Source organism: Trachymyrmex cornetzi, unplaced genomic scaffold (genome assembly GCF_001594075.2).
Source record: "Trachymyrmex cornetzi isolate Tcor2-1 unplaced genomic scaffold, Tcor1.1 scaffold67, whole genome shotgun sequence".
NCBI lineage: Eukaryota > Metazoa > Arthropoda > Insecta > Hymenoptera > Formicidae > Trachymyrmex > Trachymyrmex cornetzi.
Window position 1 is genome coordinate 2,024,871 of NW_017299992.1, and position 24,159 is coordinate 2,049,029.

At 36.0% G+C, this 24,159-nt stretch overlaps 4 protein-coding genes across 5 annotated transcripts; 2 read left to right on the forward strand and 2 right to left on the reverse strand.

The window, feature by feature from the left end:
• Nucleotides 1–932: 932 nt before the first annotated feature.
• l(3)80Fj (lethal (3) 80Fj) lies at nt 933–12,331 on the reverse strand. Its single transcript, XM_018517206.1, has 13 exons — nt 12,250–12,331; nt 12,063–12,165; nt 10,681–10,876; nt 10,266–10,605; nt 6,377–10,190; nt 4,768–6,253; nt 4,049–4,685; nt 3,543–3,887; nt 3,191–3,384; nt 2,903–3,114; nt 2,565–2,818; nt 2,185–2,406; nt 933–2,059 (listed from the first exon to the last, which is right to left on the reverse strand). Exons 1-13 carry the CDS (start codon nt 12,262–12,264, stop codon nt 1,931–1,933), a joined length of 7,947 nt encoding a protein of 2,648 aa, XP_018372708.1. The 5' UTR covers nt 12,265–12,331; the 3' UTR covers nt 933–1,930.
• Nucleotides 12,332–14,040: 1,709 nt separating this feature from the next.
• Fbxo42 (F-box protein 42) lies at nt 14,041–16,939 on the forward strand. Of its 2 annotated transcripts, none has more exons than XM_018516986.1 (7): nt 14,041–14,654; nt 14,781–15,124; nt 15,393–15,553; nt 15,646–15,779; nt 15,965–16,104; nt 16,205–16,335; nt 16,423–16,939. In XM_018516986.1, the coding sequence occupies exons 1-7, from the start codon at nt 14,531–14,533 to the stop codon at nt 16,937–16,939; spliced, it is 1,551 nt and encodes a 516-aa protein (XP_018372488.1). In that variant the 5' UTR covers nt 14,041–14,530. The 2 variants fall into 2 exon arrangements, with proteins under 2 accessions (XP_018372488.1, XP_018372489.1); XM_018516987.1 differs by having other exon boundaries at nt 15,649–15,779.
• A 1,503-nt stretch (nt 16,940–18,442) lies between these two features.
• On the forward strand, nt 18,443–20,541 carry LOC108767385 (NFU1 iron-sulfur cluster scaffold homolog, mitochondrial). Its single transcript, XM_018517254.1, has 5 exons — nt 18,443–18,814; nt 18,926–19,000; nt 19,519–19,934; nt 20,003–20,106; nt 20,194–20,541. The coding sequence occupies exons 1-5, from the start codon at nt 18,738–18,740 to the stop codon at nt 20,416–20,418; spliced, it is 897 nt and encodes a 298-aa protein (XP_018372756.1). The 5' UTR covers nt 18,443–18,737; the 3' UTR covers nt 20,419–20,541.
• Nucleotides 20,531–23,740, reverse strand: Rack1 (Receptor of activated protein kinase C 1). The gene is made up of 5 exons (XM_018517253.1): nt 23,521–23,740; nt 21,801–22,009; nt 21,277–21,483; nt 20,970–21,080; nt 20,531–20,883 (listed from the first exon to the last, which is right to left on the reverse strand). Exons 1-5 carry the CDS (start codon nt 23,627–23,629, stop codon nt 20,566–20,568), a joined length of 954 nt encoding a protein of 317 aa, XP_018372755.1. The 5' UTR covers nt 23,630–23,740; the 3' UTR covers nt 20,531–20,565.
• Between the last annotated feature and the right edge of the window lie 419 nt (nt 23,741–24,159).

Here is a 24,159-nt window from a genome sequence, read left to right on the forward strand (position 1 = left end):
GCCGGTAATTGCATCACGTAAGTAAACGTCGGGCCCATTGATAAAAATCATATAAAAATACAAAATCCTGAGATTGTCTAGTACGTGTTTGTTTTCATGTGGCAGCGTGGATGCAAAGTGGATTGCACGTCGCGAAAGTCGGTAAATGCGGAGCGATGCGTTTACGGAATCTGTACCGAAGACACTTCAATGATCGAGCCAAGAGTACCATGGCGTTCTGGGGTAGCTCGAGCTGATTTAACAATCTTTACGCAAACTATAGATCCTTATTTCGGCTAAATCAAGCATTCCAGCTGGATAGATCTAGGCATACCCAAGTCCGTCCATATTTCTATCAACAACATCGATACTTTTTTTTATTCTAAAACATAATCTACGTTATTTTATATATATATATATATATATAAATAAATGAAAAACACAATATTACAATAATAAAGCCACATTGTAAATTTTCTCAATAAGTTTTGCGTTACTTGCATCTCCTACAATCACATCCCGGGGGGTTCTTCCAGAATAGTTGTTTTTTTTCAGGACTAGGTACAGAAAAATGGAAATTGTCAAAACGATTAGCTAGCTCGACGATTGTACCGAGCGCCGAAATTTTTTAAATGTTGAATTATTATCTACAAAACACAAACTAACGGTAACATTACATCAATGTTATAATTTTCTATTCAACAATGTAATTGTTATATACAACATGTGTTATATTACATTTATATTGTTGTGTTAGAAATTATAATATTGATGTAATATATTATTGTTAGAGTTCTGTGAGTAGATATTTTTACCGAAGAACTGCCTTTGTTACATACAATTCTTTCAAATATTTGCACAAGTAACAACGTCGCTGGTATAGAAATGATAATATATATTCAATTTCAATCACTATTAATTATTTTTTTATATTATCCTTTATATTTCTTTCTCTATAATTTTTAAGACATCTCTTTATTATTACTACGCTTCGTCACATTTTTTTTATAAAGGCAATAATATAGAAAAATTATCCGTATAAAAAAATGAGATGTTAAAAATAATTTATATTAACAATCAATTCTCAAGAGAACACCTTTAACTAAAAAGGTTCCCATCGTTTGGCTTACTCTTGCACTCTCTGTTCTTTCTTAATATCGACTATATATGCTAAAAGAATTCAAATACGCAACTATACCCTTAAAGCAAATGGTACCACTTCTGCTAATACGTAAACGAGTTTATACATTTGCAAAAGTACAGAAAGTGCAAACAAAATAAATAAATCTAACAGAAGCAAGCGAGCGTTTCCTATACAGCCTCGTAGTTATATGAGCGAATTATTGTGAGCTGGCTTCTACAAGTTAATCGTGTAGATTTTCAAATATTTTTTTCTTACAATAAATGAAAAAATTAATTTTTGATATAACGTATATGTAGTACAACCGTGTTAAGTCTATAAAAAACTTCATAATGTGATCGTGTTTAACATAAATGCAATTATGAACAAAACGTAAGAACTTAAATAATATATCTTGTTTCTTCTTTAACACAAAGAAATCTCGATAATAGATACAGACTGTCACCTCTGATCTTTTAAGTGGAAAAACGCTGGTGCGATTATCGACGTTGAGAGCGTTAGATGTCAGGCGGCCGTTATATGAATCATAGAAAACATCTTTCGTAAAAGTATGTACAATTCTGGTTCGAATCGCTTGATATATTCAGGACATCTTAGTTTAAGTAACTTGAACGTCATCGAGCGACAGTTCCGCTTCACGCTCTTTAATTGTTTATCGAGATACAATGTTGAACGAGCTAGTTTGTTCATAATGCAGCTGATACATGAACGATAATTCTCTTCTTTATAGGGGTCGGGCGAATAATGACGGGTAATACGATTATTGGAACGGGTATAGTGCGTAATAAGCCCCGGGAAGTACAATATCTCTCACGTGAGTAACGTATCATCTAATTCCTCTATTTTGCCCTCTGGTTGAGAGAGAACTTTACGCAATACTTTGCTGACCACGTCGGACAAAGACTCTCTTGCGCCAGCGTCCAAGAAGGCCATGCAGCGCTGAAAGAAGGTGACAAGGCTATTATTAACATTCTACATAAAAAAAATAATTACATATAAGAAAGACAATCACTTAAAAAAAAATTAAATAAGTTTTGTACCGATATTAGGAAATAGTAACTAACCTGGTGTTCTTCTTCGCCTTGTCTCAACCGAAGCACCGCGATAAGTGCGAGCTCGCTGTTCGCTTTGACATATCCGTTCTTCTCTTTCGTACCGTTTACCAACATTGGCAGAAGTGCCCTGAGCAGTTCAGGTGACATATTTTCAGGTGGTATGTTACGCGCGAGATGAATGCAAACTCGGGCGAGTAGTTGCTTCACGTCGTTACTGTTATTATTCATCGACTAAAAGTTACAGTGATATTGATTTAATATTATAAGATATAATTATTATGCTTAATGTTAAATATTTCATGTTACGTGTCTTTTTAGATATCATTACCAGCAATTTATTTATTGAGTCCTGTATATATAGACATAACAAATGTTCTTCTCGAACTTACCCTCACAAAAGGCGACAAAATTTGCTGTGGTATTGATTGCGATTCATTCATAAGATACTGAAATAGATATCCACACGCTCGTACGCCGTTCATAACAATCTGTACTCTATCAGCAGCCAAATAGGAAAGCATCACTGTGCAAACACGATCCTTCTCTTTAGGATTATATACCGTGTCAGGTGATTCCTTTAGCACTACAAAAAGCGCAGCTGAACGTCCATGCCTGAGCACCCAGTCGGCATTAACATCGTTATCTAATCGAATATCAATTGTATATTAATAATTATTGTAAATAATTATTGTCAATTTAAGTTATATTATATTCCTCGTGAACTTACATAAGAGATGATCATTAAATGCCACCGCTAATTGCTCTGGAGTTAACCATCGCAAAAGAGCGCCGAAACAACCAGCGACTGCATTCCTCGTTATATCCTCTGAATGACCAAGCATGCTGCTGAGCGTTGCAAATACCTGTTTCTTCATGGGATCAGTCATTTTGTCGCCAGCCGGGGTCAGTACACCTCTGAGAGCTTGCAGCATTGTTTCCCTGTATTTCGAACAATATTATAAATTCTTGCAAAACGTTTCAATACTCGAAGGATATATCCACAGTTCGGAAGTACCTTATCGCTGGATCATCTCCTGTTTTGATACCAGTGTGAAGTTCAGTGAATAAAGGATCGACACGTGTATGGATGACAATCAGATTGCTAAGAGCATAAGCTGCTTTCAATCTGACCTGCCGATTACTATCGTTCAAAGCTCTTAAAAATGTAGTTTGCAATTGCGGCAAAAATTGTTTCAGCATAACGCCAACCTATAAGCAAGGTAAAACAACAATCTCGAATCAGAAGAAGCTTTACTAGGATGTTAAAAGACAATGTATTATATGCGGTCTTCGTTTCATTTGCAAACCATATAATATAAGATGTAAAATCTTAGTAATGACAAAAATTATGTTCAATCAATACAAACCTTCCCAAGTAATATAGCAAGCGTCTCGAGAACAGCTGCTTTAACGCTCCAATTAAAACGGTCACCAAGAATTCGGATAAGCGGACCGGTAATGTGTACGACGCTCGGTTGCAACGCGGCCGCACTGGACAATCTTATAACTTCTCCCAGTCCTTGAGCTGCATGTTCCTTTGCTTCCGGCAAACCATTCAGTATTGCCTCTCTGAAGATAGGTAAAATCGGTGTAATTCCCTTGGGAAGACAAAATCCGGGTAATAATTCTTGACCTTTCAAATCAGACACCGCAAACCGAACGGCTTGCCTAATGTCCTGTACGTGCGCTATTTGCTGATCAGATGAAAGAGTCTGTAAGAAGTAAAACAATTGAAAGAGCAATTAAAAATGTTAATATTATTTTAAGAATGAATTATTATAATATAATTTATTTTTAACATTTTTCATATTCTTGTATACGTTATATTAATTTTAATGTTCGAATTATCATGCATTTCAATCTATATGTTTACCTTCGTGACGGCTGTAAGTGCCTCCCAACTCATCTGTAACACATCCCTGTCTTCATCGGTGAATAAGTGAATTAAACCTCTAAGCAATTGCGGGACATACTGGCTATAATCGGCGCGAGTGTCACGACAGAACGCACAAAGCAATGTTGCGGCGCTCCGCCGTTTCGAGAGATCTTCCGCTCTCGTGGCTTCCATTAACTGATCCATCACGGTCCTGACGCCTACTTCATCGGTGACGGAAAGAACAACAGCCTGACAATACTCTAACTCCTGTAGTTCGTTTATCGTTCCTTGCGCACTAGAAAGAGCAGTGAGTAATGCTGGTAAAATCCTATGGAGGAATCTTGTCAATGCTTCACCTGCCACACTGGCCAGTATCGACAGTGCTTTTGTGTTAACCGGCGGCGAGGCTAATTGTGGGACTAGATACGGCAATACAACGCGCGACTTGATCGCCATCACTTGACGTAAACCGTCCAAAGTGTTCTCTGCCTCTGCAGGGTCGGGCGAGTTCAGTTGCGTCAACATTGCCGGCAATATATCATCGAGGGCGCGAACACCCACCGTGGAATGCAAGCCGTCGAAAGTTTTGGCAGCAGCTTGTCGAACCTCCGGCAACGGATCGCACAGTGCTTTTCTAAAACAGGATTACGATCTCCTTATCTAAATGCCTGATCATACGTTTTGGTTGTTATCGTTTTAAAGATGATTATACTTACCTCACTGTTGGCACGAGGCTGATGACGAAGGTAAGGACCATATCTTTGTTGGTGCTCGCCATGATTTCTGACAGACCTATGCATACTCCTTGACGCTGATCGGCTTGGTCACTCTGTAAACCTTTTTCCAAAATCGGTATGATTTCTGGCAATACTCGTTCTCCCAATTTCCGAACGAGATCGCCCAACGTCCGAGCGGCTACCTGTCTTTTGTCGTAACTCGTGCTCGCCAAACATCCCAGCAAAAGAGTAAACAGCGTTGGTAATATTTCTCGCAGCGTTCTCGGTGTATTCGTTACCACTACTTTCCAAACGTGGAGAGCTGCTTGACGGACCATAAGAGCCACGTCCGATCGTCCCATGTATAGTCCGGCCAAAACACGATTTCGCCTCTCCGCACCCAAAGCGTTTATAATAGCATAATGTGATTGTTCTGTACCAAAGTTATCATCTTCGCTCGCGGTCTCGGTTGACATCTTGCCCGATACACCAGAGATCCTGTAAAGTAGATCGCCCAATAGTTGCACAGATGAATATCGGATACGCCAATTATCGTCGAAAAGACCCTTTTCCAGTTCCGGTAATAATAACATTATAGCCGAATCAGCATAAAGTGTAACGATACGTTGTCCTGCCCTTAATGCAGTTTCTCGCACGTATTCGTTCTCGTCGGCTAATGCCTTCAATATAGGATTGATTATCTGTCCAATATATGGAGTGAATTCTGTGGTAAATGCACTCGGCATGTATATGAACATCATAATGTATCCATCTTTCACGTGGGGAGCGATATCGGTTCTCTCTGCGGTACTAATGATCTCCGGCATAAGTTTGTGAAGTTTCTCGACTCCTAGTCCGCGCACCACTTCGGAGAGACCTTGAGCAGCTCCGGATCTGTCGACGCTGCTAGTTTCGGAAGTCAGTGTTTGCATCAACCAAGGTAGCAGATCTTCGAAGCTAGACTCACCCATTCCTCGTACCATTGCACCCAGCGCTCTCGCCGATACACTACGTACTTCGGGCACTGGATCAAGCAAACTTGTCTTCAGACCTGGAATAATAGTCGGCAGATATGGAGTCAGATCTTTCTGGTCTGTTAAGGAGTACATATTGCCAATGATTTGCGCGGCCATCTTTCTGGTCTCCGTTGAACGATCGAGAAACGCGCGTTGCACAACAGGCATGATCAAAGCTAGCGATGGAGCATCAATAAAGTGTACAAATTGCGTATCCAGTAACGTTTGCAAGCAAGTCGCGGTTTTATGTGAGGGATCCTGTAGCGCTTTTAGCAACACAGGCACGATAGCTTGAATCTCCGGATTGCGGATGACGCTTCCGATAACCTTGAGCGCTTCCGCGCCGGCTTCTTGTACTTTTGTGTGAGAATCGCTGAGCACTTCTATCAATTTTGGGACGATACTCGGCAGGCAACTGCTTAACTGTTTTGGTGCACAGTACGCCATAGCACCAAGTAACTCGACAGATCCTTAAAAAAAAAAAAAAAAAAAAAAAAAAAAAAAAAATAAGATACATGAATTTTAAATCTCAGTATAATTGACTTTACCCTTACTTAATTATTAACAGAATAAACGATATTGCATTTAATTACCTGTTTTTGTTCTCCACGAATCTTCTTCCAGAGCCGCCAGTAGACTTGGCAAAACGAGTTTGACGCCATGGGCAGAAAGTTTGCTCATAACTACTCTGGCAGTGTCGTCGGTGGCGGTTCTCACGTACTGACTCGAATCGCCGAAGCACAACAGCAAATGTGGCAGTACGTGAACGATATAAGGCTCGAACAATCTTCCGAGCATTGTACATAGCATTTCGAACGCAAATAATGCACCTTCGCGGTGTCTGTAGTTCTTTTTGTCTTGGATAGCGTGAGTTAGTTTGCTCATGATGTCCAGTTGCTTCAGCGCTAGAATTCCCATACCTTTGATAAGCCCTGCCAGTCCGTATGCTGCACCCTTACGCTCTCCATACTTGTCTGATTTCAGCAACTGATCCATTAGATTATCTACAATTTTCGGTGCGTCCTCCTTAATGGCGTCCGTCAGATGTGGCAGACAATTGGCTACGGCTTCCTGCACTTGCTGCGATGGCGTAGAGAGCGCTGCAATGAGGCGCATCACAATGGGCTTGATTCGCGGGTCGTTTTTGTCCAAATGTCTTGCCAGGGATCCCATGAGGATCACCACCGATTGCTTGATCGAGTCGAAACTGCCGATCTTTGGAGCCTTATCCATGAAGTTTTCGAAAACTGGTAACAGCGACGTAATGTTCGCACTGCCGTGAAGGTCGACCGCTGCGACGGCAGCTGTAAGCATCTCAGTACGTACGGATTGATTTCGATCACCGAGTCCAGTTAGAACGAAAAATTGGATAAGTCGATGCACCGTGTCGGCGGTGAGAAGTGGCGCTATTTGAGCGAGAGCGAGCGCTACTCCGCGCCGAGGACCCCACGTGTCGATCGGCTGTTCGATGACACGACCAAAATCGTTCAACTTTGGTGGGATCATAGCTAATTTCTCCTGATACAATTGTAACAAGTTATCTAACACAGTTGGCGTTAGATGCGGCACGTTGGCCAAGCTCTGGGCTAGCGCGTGTGCGGCCGCTTGTTGCACCGGCTCGACTGGATGAGCGATATCCTGGATCAGCTCTTCGCAGAGGACCTCCGCTTGCGCCGTAAAGTCAGCCGCGTTCCACAATTCGTTAGCGAGGATCTTATTTTCGTCGTTTACGTCAAATTGAGCGATCCACACTCTTCTTGTAAGTCTATTGAGCTGATCTTGATCCTCCTTCTGAGACGGGAAGGCCTGTCGTATCACCGTCAATCCTCTGAGAGCCGCGTCTCTCACGGTCGATAACGAATTCTGTAATGCGCCAATCAACGAGTCTATGTCTTCGCTAGTGGCGATTGCCGTACCCGGTTGACCGCTACCAGACTGTGCGACATCTAGCAAAGTCGCTACTGCATGAGACTGCACTCGGCTCGTGGTGGTCTCCATAAGTTCAATAAGCAAATCGAACATTTGCTTGCGTGGTAAAAGTCTAGGATGTCTGAGATCTTTCAAATCGGTAGTGCTGCCTCTCTGCCTAGCGTGTTCTTGAATCAATTGCAGTCCTTGTACGATCATGCCCTCATCCTTATATGATGTCAGAGTCTTCCTTATAAAGGGAAAAACATAACAGAACGCAGGCGCCGTGAACAATTCCTTCTTCTTGATCGTCACTGCATGTATAAGATTCAACGTTCTTTTAACCGCCACATCTAAATTTTCCTCTTCCCAAGATTGGTCCAAGTCGCACTGCGGTTGCAACTGTCGCAGCGTAACGTGAGCAATAAGGTCACCTAGAATCGCACTATTATCTATCGTCACTGTTTGGCGAAGAGATACATAAAGCTCCGACATCTCGGGTGCTGCCAGTGGAGAGCCTAGATTCTTCAAAATGGTTGGTAGAAGATCCTTTAAGTACAAAGACAACTCTTGCTGATTGCCGCGTATCGAGCATGCTACTAGGGACACGGTGTTATCTATCTTAGCTTTCAATTCGGTTAATCTTTTGCGAATACCATTCTCCTTTGCAATTTGTGCCTTTATAGTTTCTTCTTGTTTAGGCGTCAACTTTGGTTCCTTTATCTTGCCTTCTCTCTTTCGTTTTTCATATAACTCGCGCCGTAGTTGAAGCTCCTCTTGCTGTTCCTTGAACGAGTAAACTTTACTTTCTCTTTTCATATTCATAGAACTAAGGATATCGTTCTCATCATTAACGGGCAATACGCTCTTATCGTAAAGCTCTCCCTCGGGAGTAAGATACGTGAAATATTCGTCCTTGGTAACTCGTAAGATCTCTGGATCATCAAGTTTGCTCGTAACGTTCGACACTAGAGCGGGTAGAAAAGCGTCCGGTGCAAGTGATACGATTTTTATAAGTGCATTTTCGTAGTTCGGCACCGGTTTATAATTTTGGATTAACATCTTCCTCACTTCGTTGCTGTAGGTACGTAAGAAATCCTTTGGTACGAGATTGTAATTCTTGGCAATTTTAAACCATAAATTTGGTACGGCTTTGAGCAGCGCCGGGTGATGAGATGGAAGCAGAGCATCTCTGGTCATTTGATAGGTATGTGCTTCGAATAAGAAGGAACCTGAGCATATGGCAAACAATCCATCAGCGAGACACCTGCCAGTAATCTCTCCCATTGAGGTGTCTTCTTTATTTTCTTTATCCGATTCTGATCTGATTTTAACGTTTTCCAAAAATTTGTTAAACTCTGTTAACAACGCCTGCGCTGGCGCATACGTGCTCAAACCGGTCATAATTTTCTTAACTAACGGAGAACACCGTTGTCTTGTCGTAGAATTTGGGGCAGTGGCGCAAGACACGATCGCTCGATGAATCCCAGTTAGAGCTTTCTCGTTCAATTTATCGGAGAATTCAGTGATAAGACGTTCACAGAGTAACATAAGATGGTACAAAATATCGTCGCTGCACGTCGACAGAAATTTTTCGGAAAAGAATATTTGTTCGTCTATTGCATTCCACAGCACGCTCTGTTTGTCATTCTCCACTTGGTCAGCTAATACGAATTTGAGTAGCAAATACGAAGCGACCAGGCCTTCAGTTACCGCCGCTGGTTGCGCGCATTGCTGAGTAGCTCTTGTTATTGCCTGCGCAAGAATCGGTGCTATCACGCCCGAGTACGAAGAAGCGGGAGCCGAGAAGAATAACTTGATATAGGCAGTACGCACTGCAGCAGTGGACGTTTTCGCCGCCATACCCTTTTTAAAGGCATCTACAACAATTTTTGGTACATTAGATGAGAATTTCTTTGACCACAGTGCCATCATTTCGAGAGCGTGTATCAGTGTCTTCTCGTGAACTTCGGTCTCGAGCACTTTAACAAAATGCTCACAAGAAGTTTCGGCTAATTTCTGTACGCTGCTACCCGAAGCTACATTGTAACTGAGATTGCCAGCACCTTGCAGAACAGATATCTTATGTGTAGCGACCGTGAGTTTACCCTCCGATCCGTGAAATACTGCAAATACGGACGATAACAATATTTCCACAGATGTCGTATCGGAACACTGTATAGCAAGTTTGCGGCACGCTTCAACTGCTTCATCTCGGACTAAATCCTCCTTAGAATGTAGATTGGCAAATAACCCTTTACTTATTTCTTGACTATATTGACTCAGGTCAAGACTCAATCCATTTAAAATGTGCCCAACTGATTCGATTATGATCTCTGGATTTCGCAACATAGCTTTTTGTAAAGCGGGAAGTAATTGAGTTTTGAATTCCTCATGAGTCAATCTCCGAAGAAGTGGCACTGCTGCATCGACTACATACAAATCTGGTTTCTTCTTACAACTAATCGTCACTTTTATAAAAACATCTATCATGTTTGTCTGAAATTTAGCAAAAAACACAATATATAAAATTTATTTAAAAAATTAGTGTGTGTATACCCTTGTCTCGCTTACCTTCAAATGCTCCACCAAATCACTCCTTTTTGTAGCAACTAAATATTTTGTAAGTAAACTGGCTAAAATAATTACACCATTACCAAGCTCCAATTTTATTAAATGTTCAACATAAGGTTCTATATCTATAATAGCTTCCCATTCGTGTGCGAGTAACGTATACACCTTGTTAGCAAGTTTTTTATCTGCAGACGCTAAAGCTGCAGCAGATAAATTTGCTTGTGCCTCAATGAGCTTTGCTAAAGATTCATCCATTTGAGTTAAATGTTTGTGATATCCACGAAAAATAAGTGAAGTTGACCACTTTAATGCGATATACGCAGTTAGAGCAGTGTTCAAGCTAAAAGAACCATTTTAGAAAAATATTATTGTAAGTAGATAACTGATAGAAAATTTATTCTTGAATTCGACTTACGTTGCAACCACATTCTTATGCCAGGTAGCTTGCTCCGAAATTACAGTTGTCATATGTTTGATAGTAGCATCTGGTTGTTGTTTAATTAATTCTACAATTAGGTTTTTCACGTAGGACTGAGAAGTACTATCTTTATATCTATGTAGAGTAAGTGATACCACCTTACAGATTCCATTAACAATTTTGTCATTAATGCCTGTAATAAATAATTCATAGCTCTCATATATAAATAATTTATAATTTCCAATGTAGTCTAATATGTAGATATAATTTCATGACATCAACAAAAATTTTTTTAGGTATAGGTGTTGTATATCGTTATATCTTTTCCCTAAAATCAATCAAATTATATACATAGAATATTTTATTTATTACTTTCTTGTAAGAAAATAACAAATCCACTTCAGGATTGAATATCCTTCAGATTGATACCAGAAATGAAGAATTTACATTCATATATTTAATATTTTTAAGCTGTAATTAGTCCAACGATATTTAAATAAATCTAAATTCTTCAAATCTAAATTCCTCAATCTAAAAGATAAACAAGAGATTTTGATTTATTTCACAGATAATAAATTAAGCATGCTATTAAAAGAATACTATTGAAAAGCATGTTATTAAGATTTAACATATATATGAAATTAATTTCTGAAGTGGAAAAATTATTTATAAAAAATCATATATATAACTCGATGTTATAAAATATTCATTTATAAAATATTCTATACACTGTTTTAAGAAAATAAATTTTCATATGCTGTTATAATCGAGCTAAATTATATAGAATACAATACAGTTGCAACAAACTTATTACTTGATTCAAATATATTAAATGTATTTTTTAAATATTTGTTACATAATTTTCACAGAAATATATCACGATATCTTTGACAATACTTAATGGAAATATTTTAAATCCCATTAACAGTTGCAGCAAATTACTTGATTAAAATATATAAAATATATTTTTTCTATATCACACGTGTTACATAATAATAATTTCGATAAAAATATGTTAGATGTCTTTAATAATGTTTAACGAAATAATTACTGGTGGAGTTGTCAAACTTCTCATGCATATCATACATATAATTTGTAATGATAATCTTTCGGCTAGATTTTAAACAGTTGAAAACTAAGATAAAAAAAGAAAGATATTTGGTAAAATAATTAAAAAGACATAGTGTAAATAAACTACTCCAGATCTTGTTCCAAACAAATGAGTGAGTCTTGTCAAAATCATGCATGAATCACAGAGCGACGAATCGACGGCGGTGTCGAAAAACGAATCTGTCCCCGTATTTTCATAACATCACCGTACGTAAGTGTCATTTTACTTCTCATCAAAAAATAATACGTGTCTCCCGCGATCTCCTTACCGGGATTTGACAATACGCTGGCGACATTTTGCAGAATCTCACGCCGCTCCTTCTTACTGGCGGTCTGAACTCGATTTGGCAGATCCTTCAAGGCTTTTGCTAGCTACAACAAAACGTATTGATTATAATAACGCAGCGACGTTGAAGTAATACAAGAATTTTCTCGTATTCCACGTGACTCGCTCACCTCGACATCCGCCATATTTCTTCAAAAGCCGGACTGATCATAAAGCGCCGCTCTTCACGGGCACGTAGTTTGCGCGAGCGTGATTAGAGACTTTGGATTCTCGGAAGAGGATACGGCTATCTTTTGTCCCTTCTGTCACATTTCAACAGTGTTTCATACATATATTCATATATTTACAAATAACAAAGCATATATATTTCTAAATAACAGAGTACACTTTTTTTTTACTTTCTTTAATAATTAATAGGGTCTGTTTGTTGTAACTGAACAAGTGTACACTTTTGGAACTTCAAATGAAATAGATATATATATTTATTATTTATTGAAAGCGAGAAAGAGTGTTCTAGTGCAGTCTAGTGTAGGAATAAAAAACAGATCTATGGATAAGAAAATGTTCTACCAGTAAATAAAGATATAAAATAATTATTACCGTAAAATTAATGCAAATTGCTGACTTAATAATTTAGAATTTTATTACTAAATAATATTATAAAATTAATTTATTTCTCTAACAAATAAAATTTTATATTTTATATTTTTATTCCTTTTAAAATTCGTTTTAAGGGTCGACAGGAGTGACAGAAGAGACTATGAGGAGATTAGATCTCTAGTTGAAGGCGAATTTCTTTATGCTGAAATTACGGCTAAAATAACTGGATGAATCGCGTTTTAATTACAATATTTGTAATCAGAAAAGATTCCTGAAGGCTCGTACAGAGCGATTTTTTAGGGAAAAAGGCAAAATAAAAATTTGTTCTGATATCTCATCCGATGTGTACTACAGTGCAGTGAAGGTGCACATAATTTTATTATTAAAAAATGTTCAAGAATCAATTTGCAAAACCGACTTTGTACGCGCCTTCGCGTACTCTACCTATTTTCAGCGCCGGCAGTGAATTTTGAAGCACAGCCAATGGCTGCGTTTTTTGATGAGTAGAAAAAACAGCTTTGCAGGGCTGCGTTCAGAATCGTCGTCCGGATGCATCCAGATGTCGTTTTATTCTTGTTGTTCACGAATGTTAAACAAAGATAAAAGAACATCTGGGTGCACTCCGATGATAATTCTGAACGCAGCCCAACTGTTGTAAAATTCTTTAATATGATTGGTCTTGCCCTTAGTTTCTTATTAAATCTAAATATATAAACCAATTATATTCAAGAATTTTATAACAGTTGTAAAGCTGCTTTTTCTGCTGAATGCAGCTATTGCTGGATTCACACTGACTGCGTTCAGCAGAACGTTTATTTTGCAACTGTTGAAAGTTTTCTTTGCGCTGATTGGGTTATGCTTTTAGATCAAAAGGAATAATCCAATCTCAGCAGAGAGAATCATAAAACGGTTGCAAAACTGGGTGCATTCAGTACTACGACCGTTCACTGAGCGCTCAGTGAGCTCTTGTATCTATTTGGTCTATATTTTTAGATCTAACGGAATATGCCAATGGCCTAGTTTACACCCAGGGTTTGATCCGAGTCGAAATGTAAGAACCAACCAACTGCAGTCGAGTATTCCCCTGTTACAGTCGAACGACAGGGGAATGCACGACTGTAATTGGTTGGTTCTTGCATTCTGATCCGGTTCGAACTTTCGATAGAAATTAGGCCAATGGTTGCGTTCAGCAGACTGAGCAGACTCAACAGTTAAATGAGCGACACAAGCGTCGTTCTATCCTTGTTGACATTCAGAGAGCGACAAAGACAGAATGACACTTGTGTCGGTTTATACATGTGTCATCAAATTGAAAGCACCTTATGGTTGGTGTTATAGTTTCCGATTGGCTTTTACTATTTTAGAACGAGTTTGTGATCGCATTATAAATTCCGCTTTAAATCTGAAGTCTAGAGGAAATTAGGAAAATAGTCCTATCGCAAAGAGAATTTCCAACAGTTGTAAGATAAATTGAGATAAACACTGCTGAACGTGGTCAATCTGTGGCATGACGGACAGTTGAAAAAACAGTGCAACAAAATATAACAAAAAGCCATTTTTGAGCATATTCCTGTTTTTCTTTCAGTTTGGATTACACACTCTTTATCTTATAAACTATTCTGAATTACAGTTGTACGTATTCTAAAATTGTCAGAATTGTCATATACGATAAAGAAAATGCGTACATACTCGTCAAGTAAAAAGGCTCGTGCAACGATGCCTTTATAAAAAAATATATTTTCAAGAATGAACTTTTTTATCTCCATGTGGAAATGACATTGCAAGTCCAAAATTTTTACATAAAGTACAGTCGATTTTCATGGTACGCTTGTGATTATTACTTCATGCAAAATGCAATGCAAAATCAATGATCTACCCGACGAATTGTTGGAGTATATCATAAGTTTGATACCACCTTACAAAGATCTCCAAGAGTGCAGGCTTGTTTGTAAAAGATGGTACCGCGCTACCAAAAGTATGTTTCTTTTACATTATTCTTGACACACTTATTTGTATGCCAAACATATGAATATGCTATATAAATGAACTATCAATCCCATCAATCAGTTCCACATATTAATATATATTTTTTGTTAACTAGATGTAATAGAACACAATGAAGCGCATTTTCAAAAGTCTGTCGCTTTTGGATCTTTGCTATGGGATTCATTAGGACCTATGCATTGGATATCTACTATTGGAAAAAGACACTCACATTCTGCTTGTATATATGATAACTCTATGTATGTCTTTGGTGGCTGTACAGCTACAATGACAACATTCAATGATTTATGGCAATTAGATTTAGGCACAAGGACATGGGTTAGACCAATTACTATGGGCAACTATCCATCGCCTAAAGCTTGTGCCACTATGCTTTATTATAGGAACAGCTTAATTTTATTTGGAGGTTGGTCTCATCCGTCACCATATCCTTTACATCAGGTAACTATTTAAATAAGAAAATGATAGTTTCAGTTGAGACTGTGTATATATATATATATATATATAAAACATTCTTAAATTAGATTAATATAATCAAATCATATATGTGCTGGGAGGTACATAAAAAAACTGTAATTTTACTATTTAATAAATTTTGTTACAAACGTTATTTTTTACAGCTTGCATTATTTATTTTACATATAATTTATAATATTATTTAAAAAAATAGACATATTGAAATATATTAAAGTAGATAATATATTTCCAGCAGTGGAAATTGTTTAATGAATTACATGTATACTGTATAAAATCAAATAAGTGGACCGCTATGAACACATTAGAAACTCCACCACCAACATCTGCACATTCTGCAACAATACATAGGAATTTAATGGTTGTTTTCGGCGGAGTTTGTAATGGATACTACAGGTATATTCTCTTGTAAAATTACATATAAATGTATGAAAGTAAAACATATACTATATATTTTTATGCACAACATTGCTTGTATTATGTTAAAGGAGTTCTAATGATGTATGGTGCTTAAATTTGGATTCATATACCTGGCACAAACAAAGTACATCAAATTTGAAACCACAGCCACGTTATGGCCAGTCGCAAATTAAACTTGGAGAGAAACATTTACTTGTGCTTGGTAAGAGAAATCTATGTCTACTTGTGTTTGATGTTATTATTCACTCCTAAAATTGTATTTCGATATTAAAACAAGTATTAATCTTGTTAATTTTTTTTATATGAGAAACATTGAAATTTCCATTTATTACTGTCAAAACAATTAAACATAATTAGATAATTACTTGAAAATTTTGTAATCTACAGGAGGTTGTACAGGACCAAATGCTGCTATGAATGATGCTTGGCTGTTAACGATGGAAGGTGAGTCTTGGACATGGAAGAAAGTCAATATGCACAATACTGAATGGGCACCAACACGTATTTGGTGTCATCAGGCTTGTAAGGTATCTAACTTAATTCTACCGAAATGCTACTCCATTGAATATAATTGGTCCATATATCGCTAGATCTTAATATATATAAAATTTTGTTATTTGCACATAGGTGGGAAATTATATTATTGTACTTAGCAAAAATAGACGTCAAACAAAGCCAAATGATATGAGTATCTCATTGAAAAAGGTTCAAAGGAGTACTTCACCACGTTTATGTGAATCAAATCTTTTGCCCGAAAGGTCTGATGCAATTATAATATAGCATTGTAAAAAGTTACACTGACAAACAATTGTAACCACTTTGCTATTATTAATTGAATTTTTTAGGCAAGGAAATGTATCTACTGTAGATAAGGATGAAAATATAAATGGACGGCATGGAGCATTCTCTAGATCACATTTGCAAAATGCACATCCTTCATCGCATACATCTAATATCTCAAAAACGATACCGTTTTATGGTGATACTACTCTAAGTATGGCCGCATTTCGCGATCAACCTCTTCGTAGTAACGCAATCTCAAATAGACAACGTCAGTTGGAATCGCTGAGAAGAATGGAGGAGAAAATTCGTAATAAGAAAACACAGCTGATGAAAGTATCGAAAAAAGCTGAGAACACATTATCGATATTTGTATTGGATATTACTAATGTTCTTTCAGACGACTGCAATGCTTTGTGGATTCCCTTAAAACAAAATGATCATTCAGGACCCGATGAGAGAATTCTATATTCTCTTGTAGTGGGAAGGGGAGAATTAATAGTTTTTGGGGGTATTCGTAGAGATGATTCTGTAGTATATAATGATCTCCATTTTATAAACCCACCTCGATATGTTATTTAATATTGAAAAGCAATTAAACATAATCATATTGTTTTATGTTATTTAATTTTTTTTCAAAGATTTTATTTTTATTTTCAATATAATTACTATTGTATAATATAATATTAAATGTAGCAAACGAGTGATAAAAACATGTTAATTATTTGTATTAAATCAATATTTATACAATAATTTACCTTTAAACTCTAAATGTATTACAAAAAGATATGAAGAACTAATTATGTGTACAAAAAATAAAAATAAATAAAAATGAAAAACAGTAGAATTAAATATTTGTTATAAATCTACTATATAGAGTTTAAAAGTTAATTATTAATTATGTATATAATCTTTTTATTTTGTTTATGGTTTATATTTCAAAAATGGTACAATACTTTACAAATATATTATGAGTGTGAACAATAGATTTAAAAAATAATCTAGATTTTATAACAAGATTATATGGTTGCTACATTAGATATTATCCATAATTACTACATTACTAAAATCTGAATTGTCTTTAATTTGTTAGACTATTTTTAAACTATCGGATATTTTTAGAAGATATCTATTTCTCAACTGATACATTTGAAAATAACTAAGATGTTAATAAAGGTTTGTAATACATAACACTTTTTATATTTTGACTACATTAAATTTTAATGAAGTAATATAAATTAGAGTTTGGAAAAATCAAAAAAAATTTACCTGAAATTCTGGCTTATCCTCATTCTTTCTTGTTGCGCCACTTAAGTAAAATCTGTTTTCTATAGCAGAACTGGGGGTCAATTCTGTATCTTTAAACAAGGTGAAAATTACAAAAGTGAGCAAATTTACTAGGTGTTGACCAATGAAATTATAAGTATTCTAGTAAAAAAAAATTCGCTCACTTTTGTAATTTTCACTTCGTTTCAAGAATCGATTCCCAGTTATGCTTTTGGAACTTAAAGCGAGATAGATATATGTTTAATATTTGGCAAAAACGAGAAAGACGATTGACACCTCCTTTGAGATCATTGACTGCGATTTAAATTTATTCAAAATTAATAAAATTGTTCCAAATTTGTAAAATCAATATAAAGTATAGTGTTTAATTCGTACTGAATAATCTTTCCACATTTTATCACTCATGTGTAAGATCCATTGTGATATTTAATTTGATGTATTACTAAACATTTATGCAGATATCATATTTGCTTGAGTGGTTTTTACTCTGTAAAGATATAAATAAAAGGATTGTTCAAATTAGATGAAACACTGTATAATGCTTACGTTCGCATATCTCGTATGATACATTCTGTGGTACATTCCACTCGTGTAGAGTACGTTCCATTTTGCGCATGATATATTATTGTATCCTTGTTCAATATTCAGTAAATAAGAATAAAATAATCATGCATATATAAGTATCATCAGAGAAGGTTCCTCTCTGGTATCATACAGTAAAACGAAACTGACAATATCGATCGAGTGCGCTACTGGTTCTTTCTATCACCTATCGCATGCAAAATTGGCAGAGAGAGCAGTCCATATAAAAGTTTTGTGATTGCAATAAATCTAATTGACGATATCTCTTCAGTTTGCAAAACAAAAAATGTTCTAATTTTATCTAGTAGATTTCAGAGAGAGAGAGAGAGAGAGAGAGAGAGAGAGAGAGAGAGAGAGAGAGAGAGAAAAAAATAAAAAGTAAAAAATACAAGAAAACGCGCATGTCGCTGAGACAACGCATGTGCACATGCGTCGACGAAAGGAAGAGAGATCTTTGACAATTTGAGGGGGGAGAAAGACAGGAAAAAGAGTTTCCAGTTTGGAAATAGCAATGGATAAAGTTTTTAGATCGTTCCATACGAGCCGGCCGGCATTGTATAGAACATTGACAAACGAGCAATGTACGCAGTAAGTAATTCACTTTCCGTCGAATAGACATACATTTTTCTGCTATATATGTTTATATTTCTACTGACAGCTGTATAGATTTGTAAACACACATATTTATGTGTTTTTCAGGACATTCAATAAACTTCTTTTGAAGCAAAATGTACCTACAATCAGTAGAATGTTATTGGCGCAAGAATATTCAACGTAAGGTTTATAACTTCATTGTTTGTCCATATATATGAATTTCGTATGTACTGTACCACATGGATATTTTTATCCAAACACAATCAAATGTATAAAAAAAAAACAATTTTGACTGTTGCAATTTAATCCACAGATTGTGAGCAGAAACCTGCTAACAGATGATGGTATATCATTTGTAGGAATTAAACAAAATTTTGTAACTTTTAGATGTAATTTTGTAACTTTAGATTTTAATTCTTTGTAAATAATTACAAAATGACACTTATTCAGTTTCTACTACTAGATTATAAGTTTTCCTGGTAAAATACAAGCTTAAAGTGTAGATAGTACTAATTTGTCATATTCTGCTTAAATCTACTGACAAATAGCTAATATTTTGCTTCTGTTATGGTTAAAAGTATTCTATATTATATTTCTGTTGATATATTCCATCGGCAAAATTTGCAACAAATGTTTTGCAAAATCTATTTTCAACACAGTTAATGAAACAGTAAGTCATTTATACACATTATTTTTAGAGTTCTTCCTGTTGGCGTTAGGCACTTACATGGCGATGGAACAGTTTGTACACTATCTCCTAAACGCAGTCCTCTGATATATAACCAACAAAAACGTAGTATGTTTATTCAAACGCAAGATACACCGAATCCGAATAGTTTGAAATTTATCCCAGGAGTGTCAGTATTGGGAGAAGGATATACGAAAGACTTTCCAAGTGCTAAAGATGCATACTGCTCGCCACTTGCAAAAATGTTATTTCGTATCGAGGGAGTGAAAGCAATATTTTTCGGACCTGACTTCATCACGGTTACGAAAGTCGATGAGGATGTAGAATGGAAGTTATTGAAGCCAGAGATATTTGCTACCATTATGGATTTTTTTGCAAGCGGATTGCCAGTCATGGATGAAGCTTCCCAACCTGCAGCGGATACACGTATGATGTACAATTTTATACAAAATGTTCAGGGTAAAATAAAATGCTGATCGTTTTTATTTCTGTAGAAATCAATGCGGAAGATGATGAGGTTGTTCAGATGATAAAGGAATTATTGGATACACGAATACGTCCTACAGTACAGGAAGATGGTGGTGATATTGTATTTATGGCAAGTGTTTCTAAATTTTGAAAAATTCCATCATGCATCATCCATTGTCTTGAACATAATACATTGTATTTCTTATAATTGAAATAGGGTTTTGAGGAGGGTATTGTGAAATTGAAAATGCAAGGCTCATGTACCAATTGTCCAAGCTCGGTAGTAACATTGAGGAACGGTGTACAAAATATGATGCAATTCTACATCCCTGAAGTACTCGGAGTTATACAAGTAGAGGACGAGACAGACAAGATTGCCGAAAAAGAATTTCAGAAATTCGAACAAAACATTAAGAAGATGGAAGAAAGTAAAGACAAATAGAGTTGTAGTTAATCGTTTGTACACGATAGTGGACTTGCACGTCATCTTATAATTCTGTACATTATAGACATTGTATATTATATATTAAGTGTAAATAATAAAGCTTATAAATATTGTTGAGAATTGTAAGTTTTTATTACAAAGTATTTATCTGCTAGATACAGAAACTTGCCAGACACGAATAGTATTATCAGAATACCCAGCAAATAGTGTCTGGCCGTCAGTGGACCACGCAAGAGACAGGCAGAGGGGAGGTTCTGATTTACTGGTTGCGGATACGACTTCGGGTTTTAGTTCCTCGACCATCTCTTTAGTCTCAAGATCCCAGATTTTGATCCATGGTCCAAACGCAGCGCAAAGCCAATAACGATTAGGGCTGAAGCATAAAGCTGTGATGATGTCGTTATGATCCAAAGTATGAAGATGTTTTCCATCATTCAGATCCCACAGCATAGCTTTGCAATCCTGCGAATAGAATTAATATTATATATAATTCATATGATAAATATGTGTGCATTTTGAATGATAAATATGGTATGTGCCATACGTACCTTTCCACCAGATGCGCACAGTGATCCATCAGGTGATACTGTAACGGTATTCAGATATCCTGTATGACCACTATGATTGATCTTCAATCTGCAGTTCGTCAAGTTCCAGACCTGTAAAAGATGTGAATTGCTAAAATTATTAACGAATTTATCGTGCAATTAGAAACAAAATATATAGCATTTAAAGTCAGTCCCATATCCGCATACACTCATAGATATATCATGTGTATAATATATAAGATATCCATCATTCCTATCAAACGTTTACATTTATCATGAATCTTGTAAATGTAAGCTTTGTTCTCACCTTGACAACACGATCCCAGCCTGCAGAAACAATGATAGGATTTGCGTGATTGGGAGAAAAGCGCACACAACTGACCCAGTCTGTGTGTCCATCATCTTGGATGGTATATTTGCACTCAGCTAATGTATTCCATAATTTAATAGTCTTGTCTCGTGAACCGGAGACAATCTGACGATTGTCCACAGAGAAAGCGACGCTCAAAACATCCTATATTCAACAGAAATCAATTTTAAAATTTAATTAATAAAGCAATATTTGTTTTATAATTTTTTTAATATCGGATCGATACTTACGGCATCACTGATTTAATCCTACCTCTTCTATTTCTCAATAAAAAAAATATTTAAAAAAAAGCTTCAGTACATCTCATATTTTTCGCGGAATTACTTCTTCCATCGTAACTAAGATAAAAAAAAACCCATATTATGAAGCAATACCTCACAATATGGAAAATTTTTGCTTTATCTTTGTTACGAAGAAAATTCAAATTTATATCGTTGTGACGCGGAAGAGCGAAGTCACACCTTGGTATGGTCTTCAAATCTTCTAGTCGTACGACCTGCTGCCAAATCCCAAAGACGCAACGTTTTGTCCCATGAACCAGACAGAGCATAATTGCCATCGGATGAAAGAACTACGTCGCTTATGAAGTGCGAGTGTCCATAAAGACGTTTTTGTGGGATGCCATAGTTAGCTTCGTCACGCGTCAATTTCCAAACGATCAGAGTCTTATCTAGAATGAAACAATAATACATAAGCTGCAATTGTTATTTCTAAGAATTTAGGATAATTTAACCAAACTTTAATTAAATTAATAATCACAATATCTGTACTATTTTATTAAGATGGATAAAAGTAATTTTTTGTTACCTAAGATATGAGAAGAAAGATTAAATTGAGAAAAAATAATATAATTATATAAATTTTGCAATAATTCTAACAGTTGAATTAATCGCTAATTAGTTTAATCAAAATTGCGAATACTGCAACTTAATTCATTTTATACCAATTTAGATTATTTTTAAAACTTCAATTTAACTTATACTTTATCCTTTTCTAGTTTTGAGCATTAGGCCTATTTCTACTAACGTAGCTTTAATTGGGATAATTTACTTTCTATCTTTTCCTAATTATTAGAACTAGAAGATAAAAAGAAATTTAAACCAAGATTAAAGTTAATTAACATTGGGAGAAATGGACATTAGAAAAAGATAAAAGATAAGTTAAATCAAAATTAAAATAATCTATATTGATAAAAATGAGCATTAATGGAATGATGCAGATGAGGAGCTCTGTGTGAGAATAATCAATTAATGAGTTTAATCCTTCATCCTTGGTTTATAACAGGCTGATTCAAGAATTTAAACAATATAGGTAAAAGAGTACGGGTCCGCGCACAAAGATGGTCGGAACTGTTTCCGATTGAATCGTAATCGTAAGTCGTTGTAGGTCAACGCACAATGATTTTACGTAAACGACATACGCAAAATCATTGTGCGTTGCCCTACGACAACGACTTACGATTACGGCTCAGACGGAAACAGTTGCGACCATCTTTGTGCGCGGACCCTACATGAGATGAATTAAATACTCTTAGTGCAAAATCCAGTCAACTTTTTTAAAAGTTATTACAATATTAATAAAAAAAAACTGTTTTGGAGAATATAACACAAAATATTTTACAAAACCTGTTAATTATTTTACTCAGAGCTGTTTATTTCTTATATCAAAGGATATAGAATATTTGGTATATTAAATACTCAAAGTTATTTTATTTTTGCCAAAAAATGGAGTTAACTGAATTTTTCAACAAGTCTTTCAATTGTAACCTGTTTTAGGAACGATAAACTAGGATAAATAAGTTAGATACAAAAACTTTAAGCCCATTCCTTCTAACTGAACTTCTTGCAAGTTTATCTTTCCTCTTTTTCCTATCACATTGCTAAGAACAAGACAAAAATAAATTATGCAAGAAGTTCAGCTAATAAAAATAATTTTTTTATCTGCATTATCCTTAATTGCTATAGTTCTACAATTGCTGTACAAACAGATGGAATATTACATGATATACATAAAGTTTACTAATTAAATAAAATCGTGTTTTGTATCACAATTATAGTAAAAAAATAAAGCAAGTATAGTAGAGAATTAAAATTTAGGTAAAAAAAATCAGAATTTCATTACAAAACTATAAAAAAGATATTAGATAAAAGGAGGTAAAGGCTAGCAACGGCAGATACTAACCACGTGAAGAGGATAAAATCATATCCGGATATTTCGGGTTTGTCGCAATTTGCGTGACCCATCCATTGTGGCCACGAAGCGTGCCTCTTAATTGTAAAGTTTCCGTCATTTTGAATCACTCTCGGCTGTGTTATATCGCCGATTAAAACAGATTACTCCGAGCTTACCACCTCTATCAAACGATCAACGAAAAAGAACAGGAAGCACGCCGGCGGCCGGACACAGCGCTCAATTACTTAACCGATATTCATAAATACATAGATGCACCACTTGATGTATCAGACGTTGACGTTTAAGCCTACTGTACACTGACGCGATGAGCGATATCCAATGAGAACTCTGCTTTTTCTCACGTGAGGCTAATGTCACATTGGGCTCATTCAGTGGACTCAATAGTTGAGTGAGCGCTCGCTGTTATTGGTGTATTCTTTAAGCTCATCCAATCAGAATTTTAGATTTATAGGAATACACCAATAACAGTGAGCGCTCACTCAACTATTGAGTTTGTTGAACGCAGCCATTGGCTGCGTTCAGCAGACTCAGCAGTTTTGCAACCGTTTTATGATTCGTCACACTGATTGGATTATACTTTTAAATTTAAAGGAATAGTCCTATCTCAGCGAAGAATCACAAAAGGGT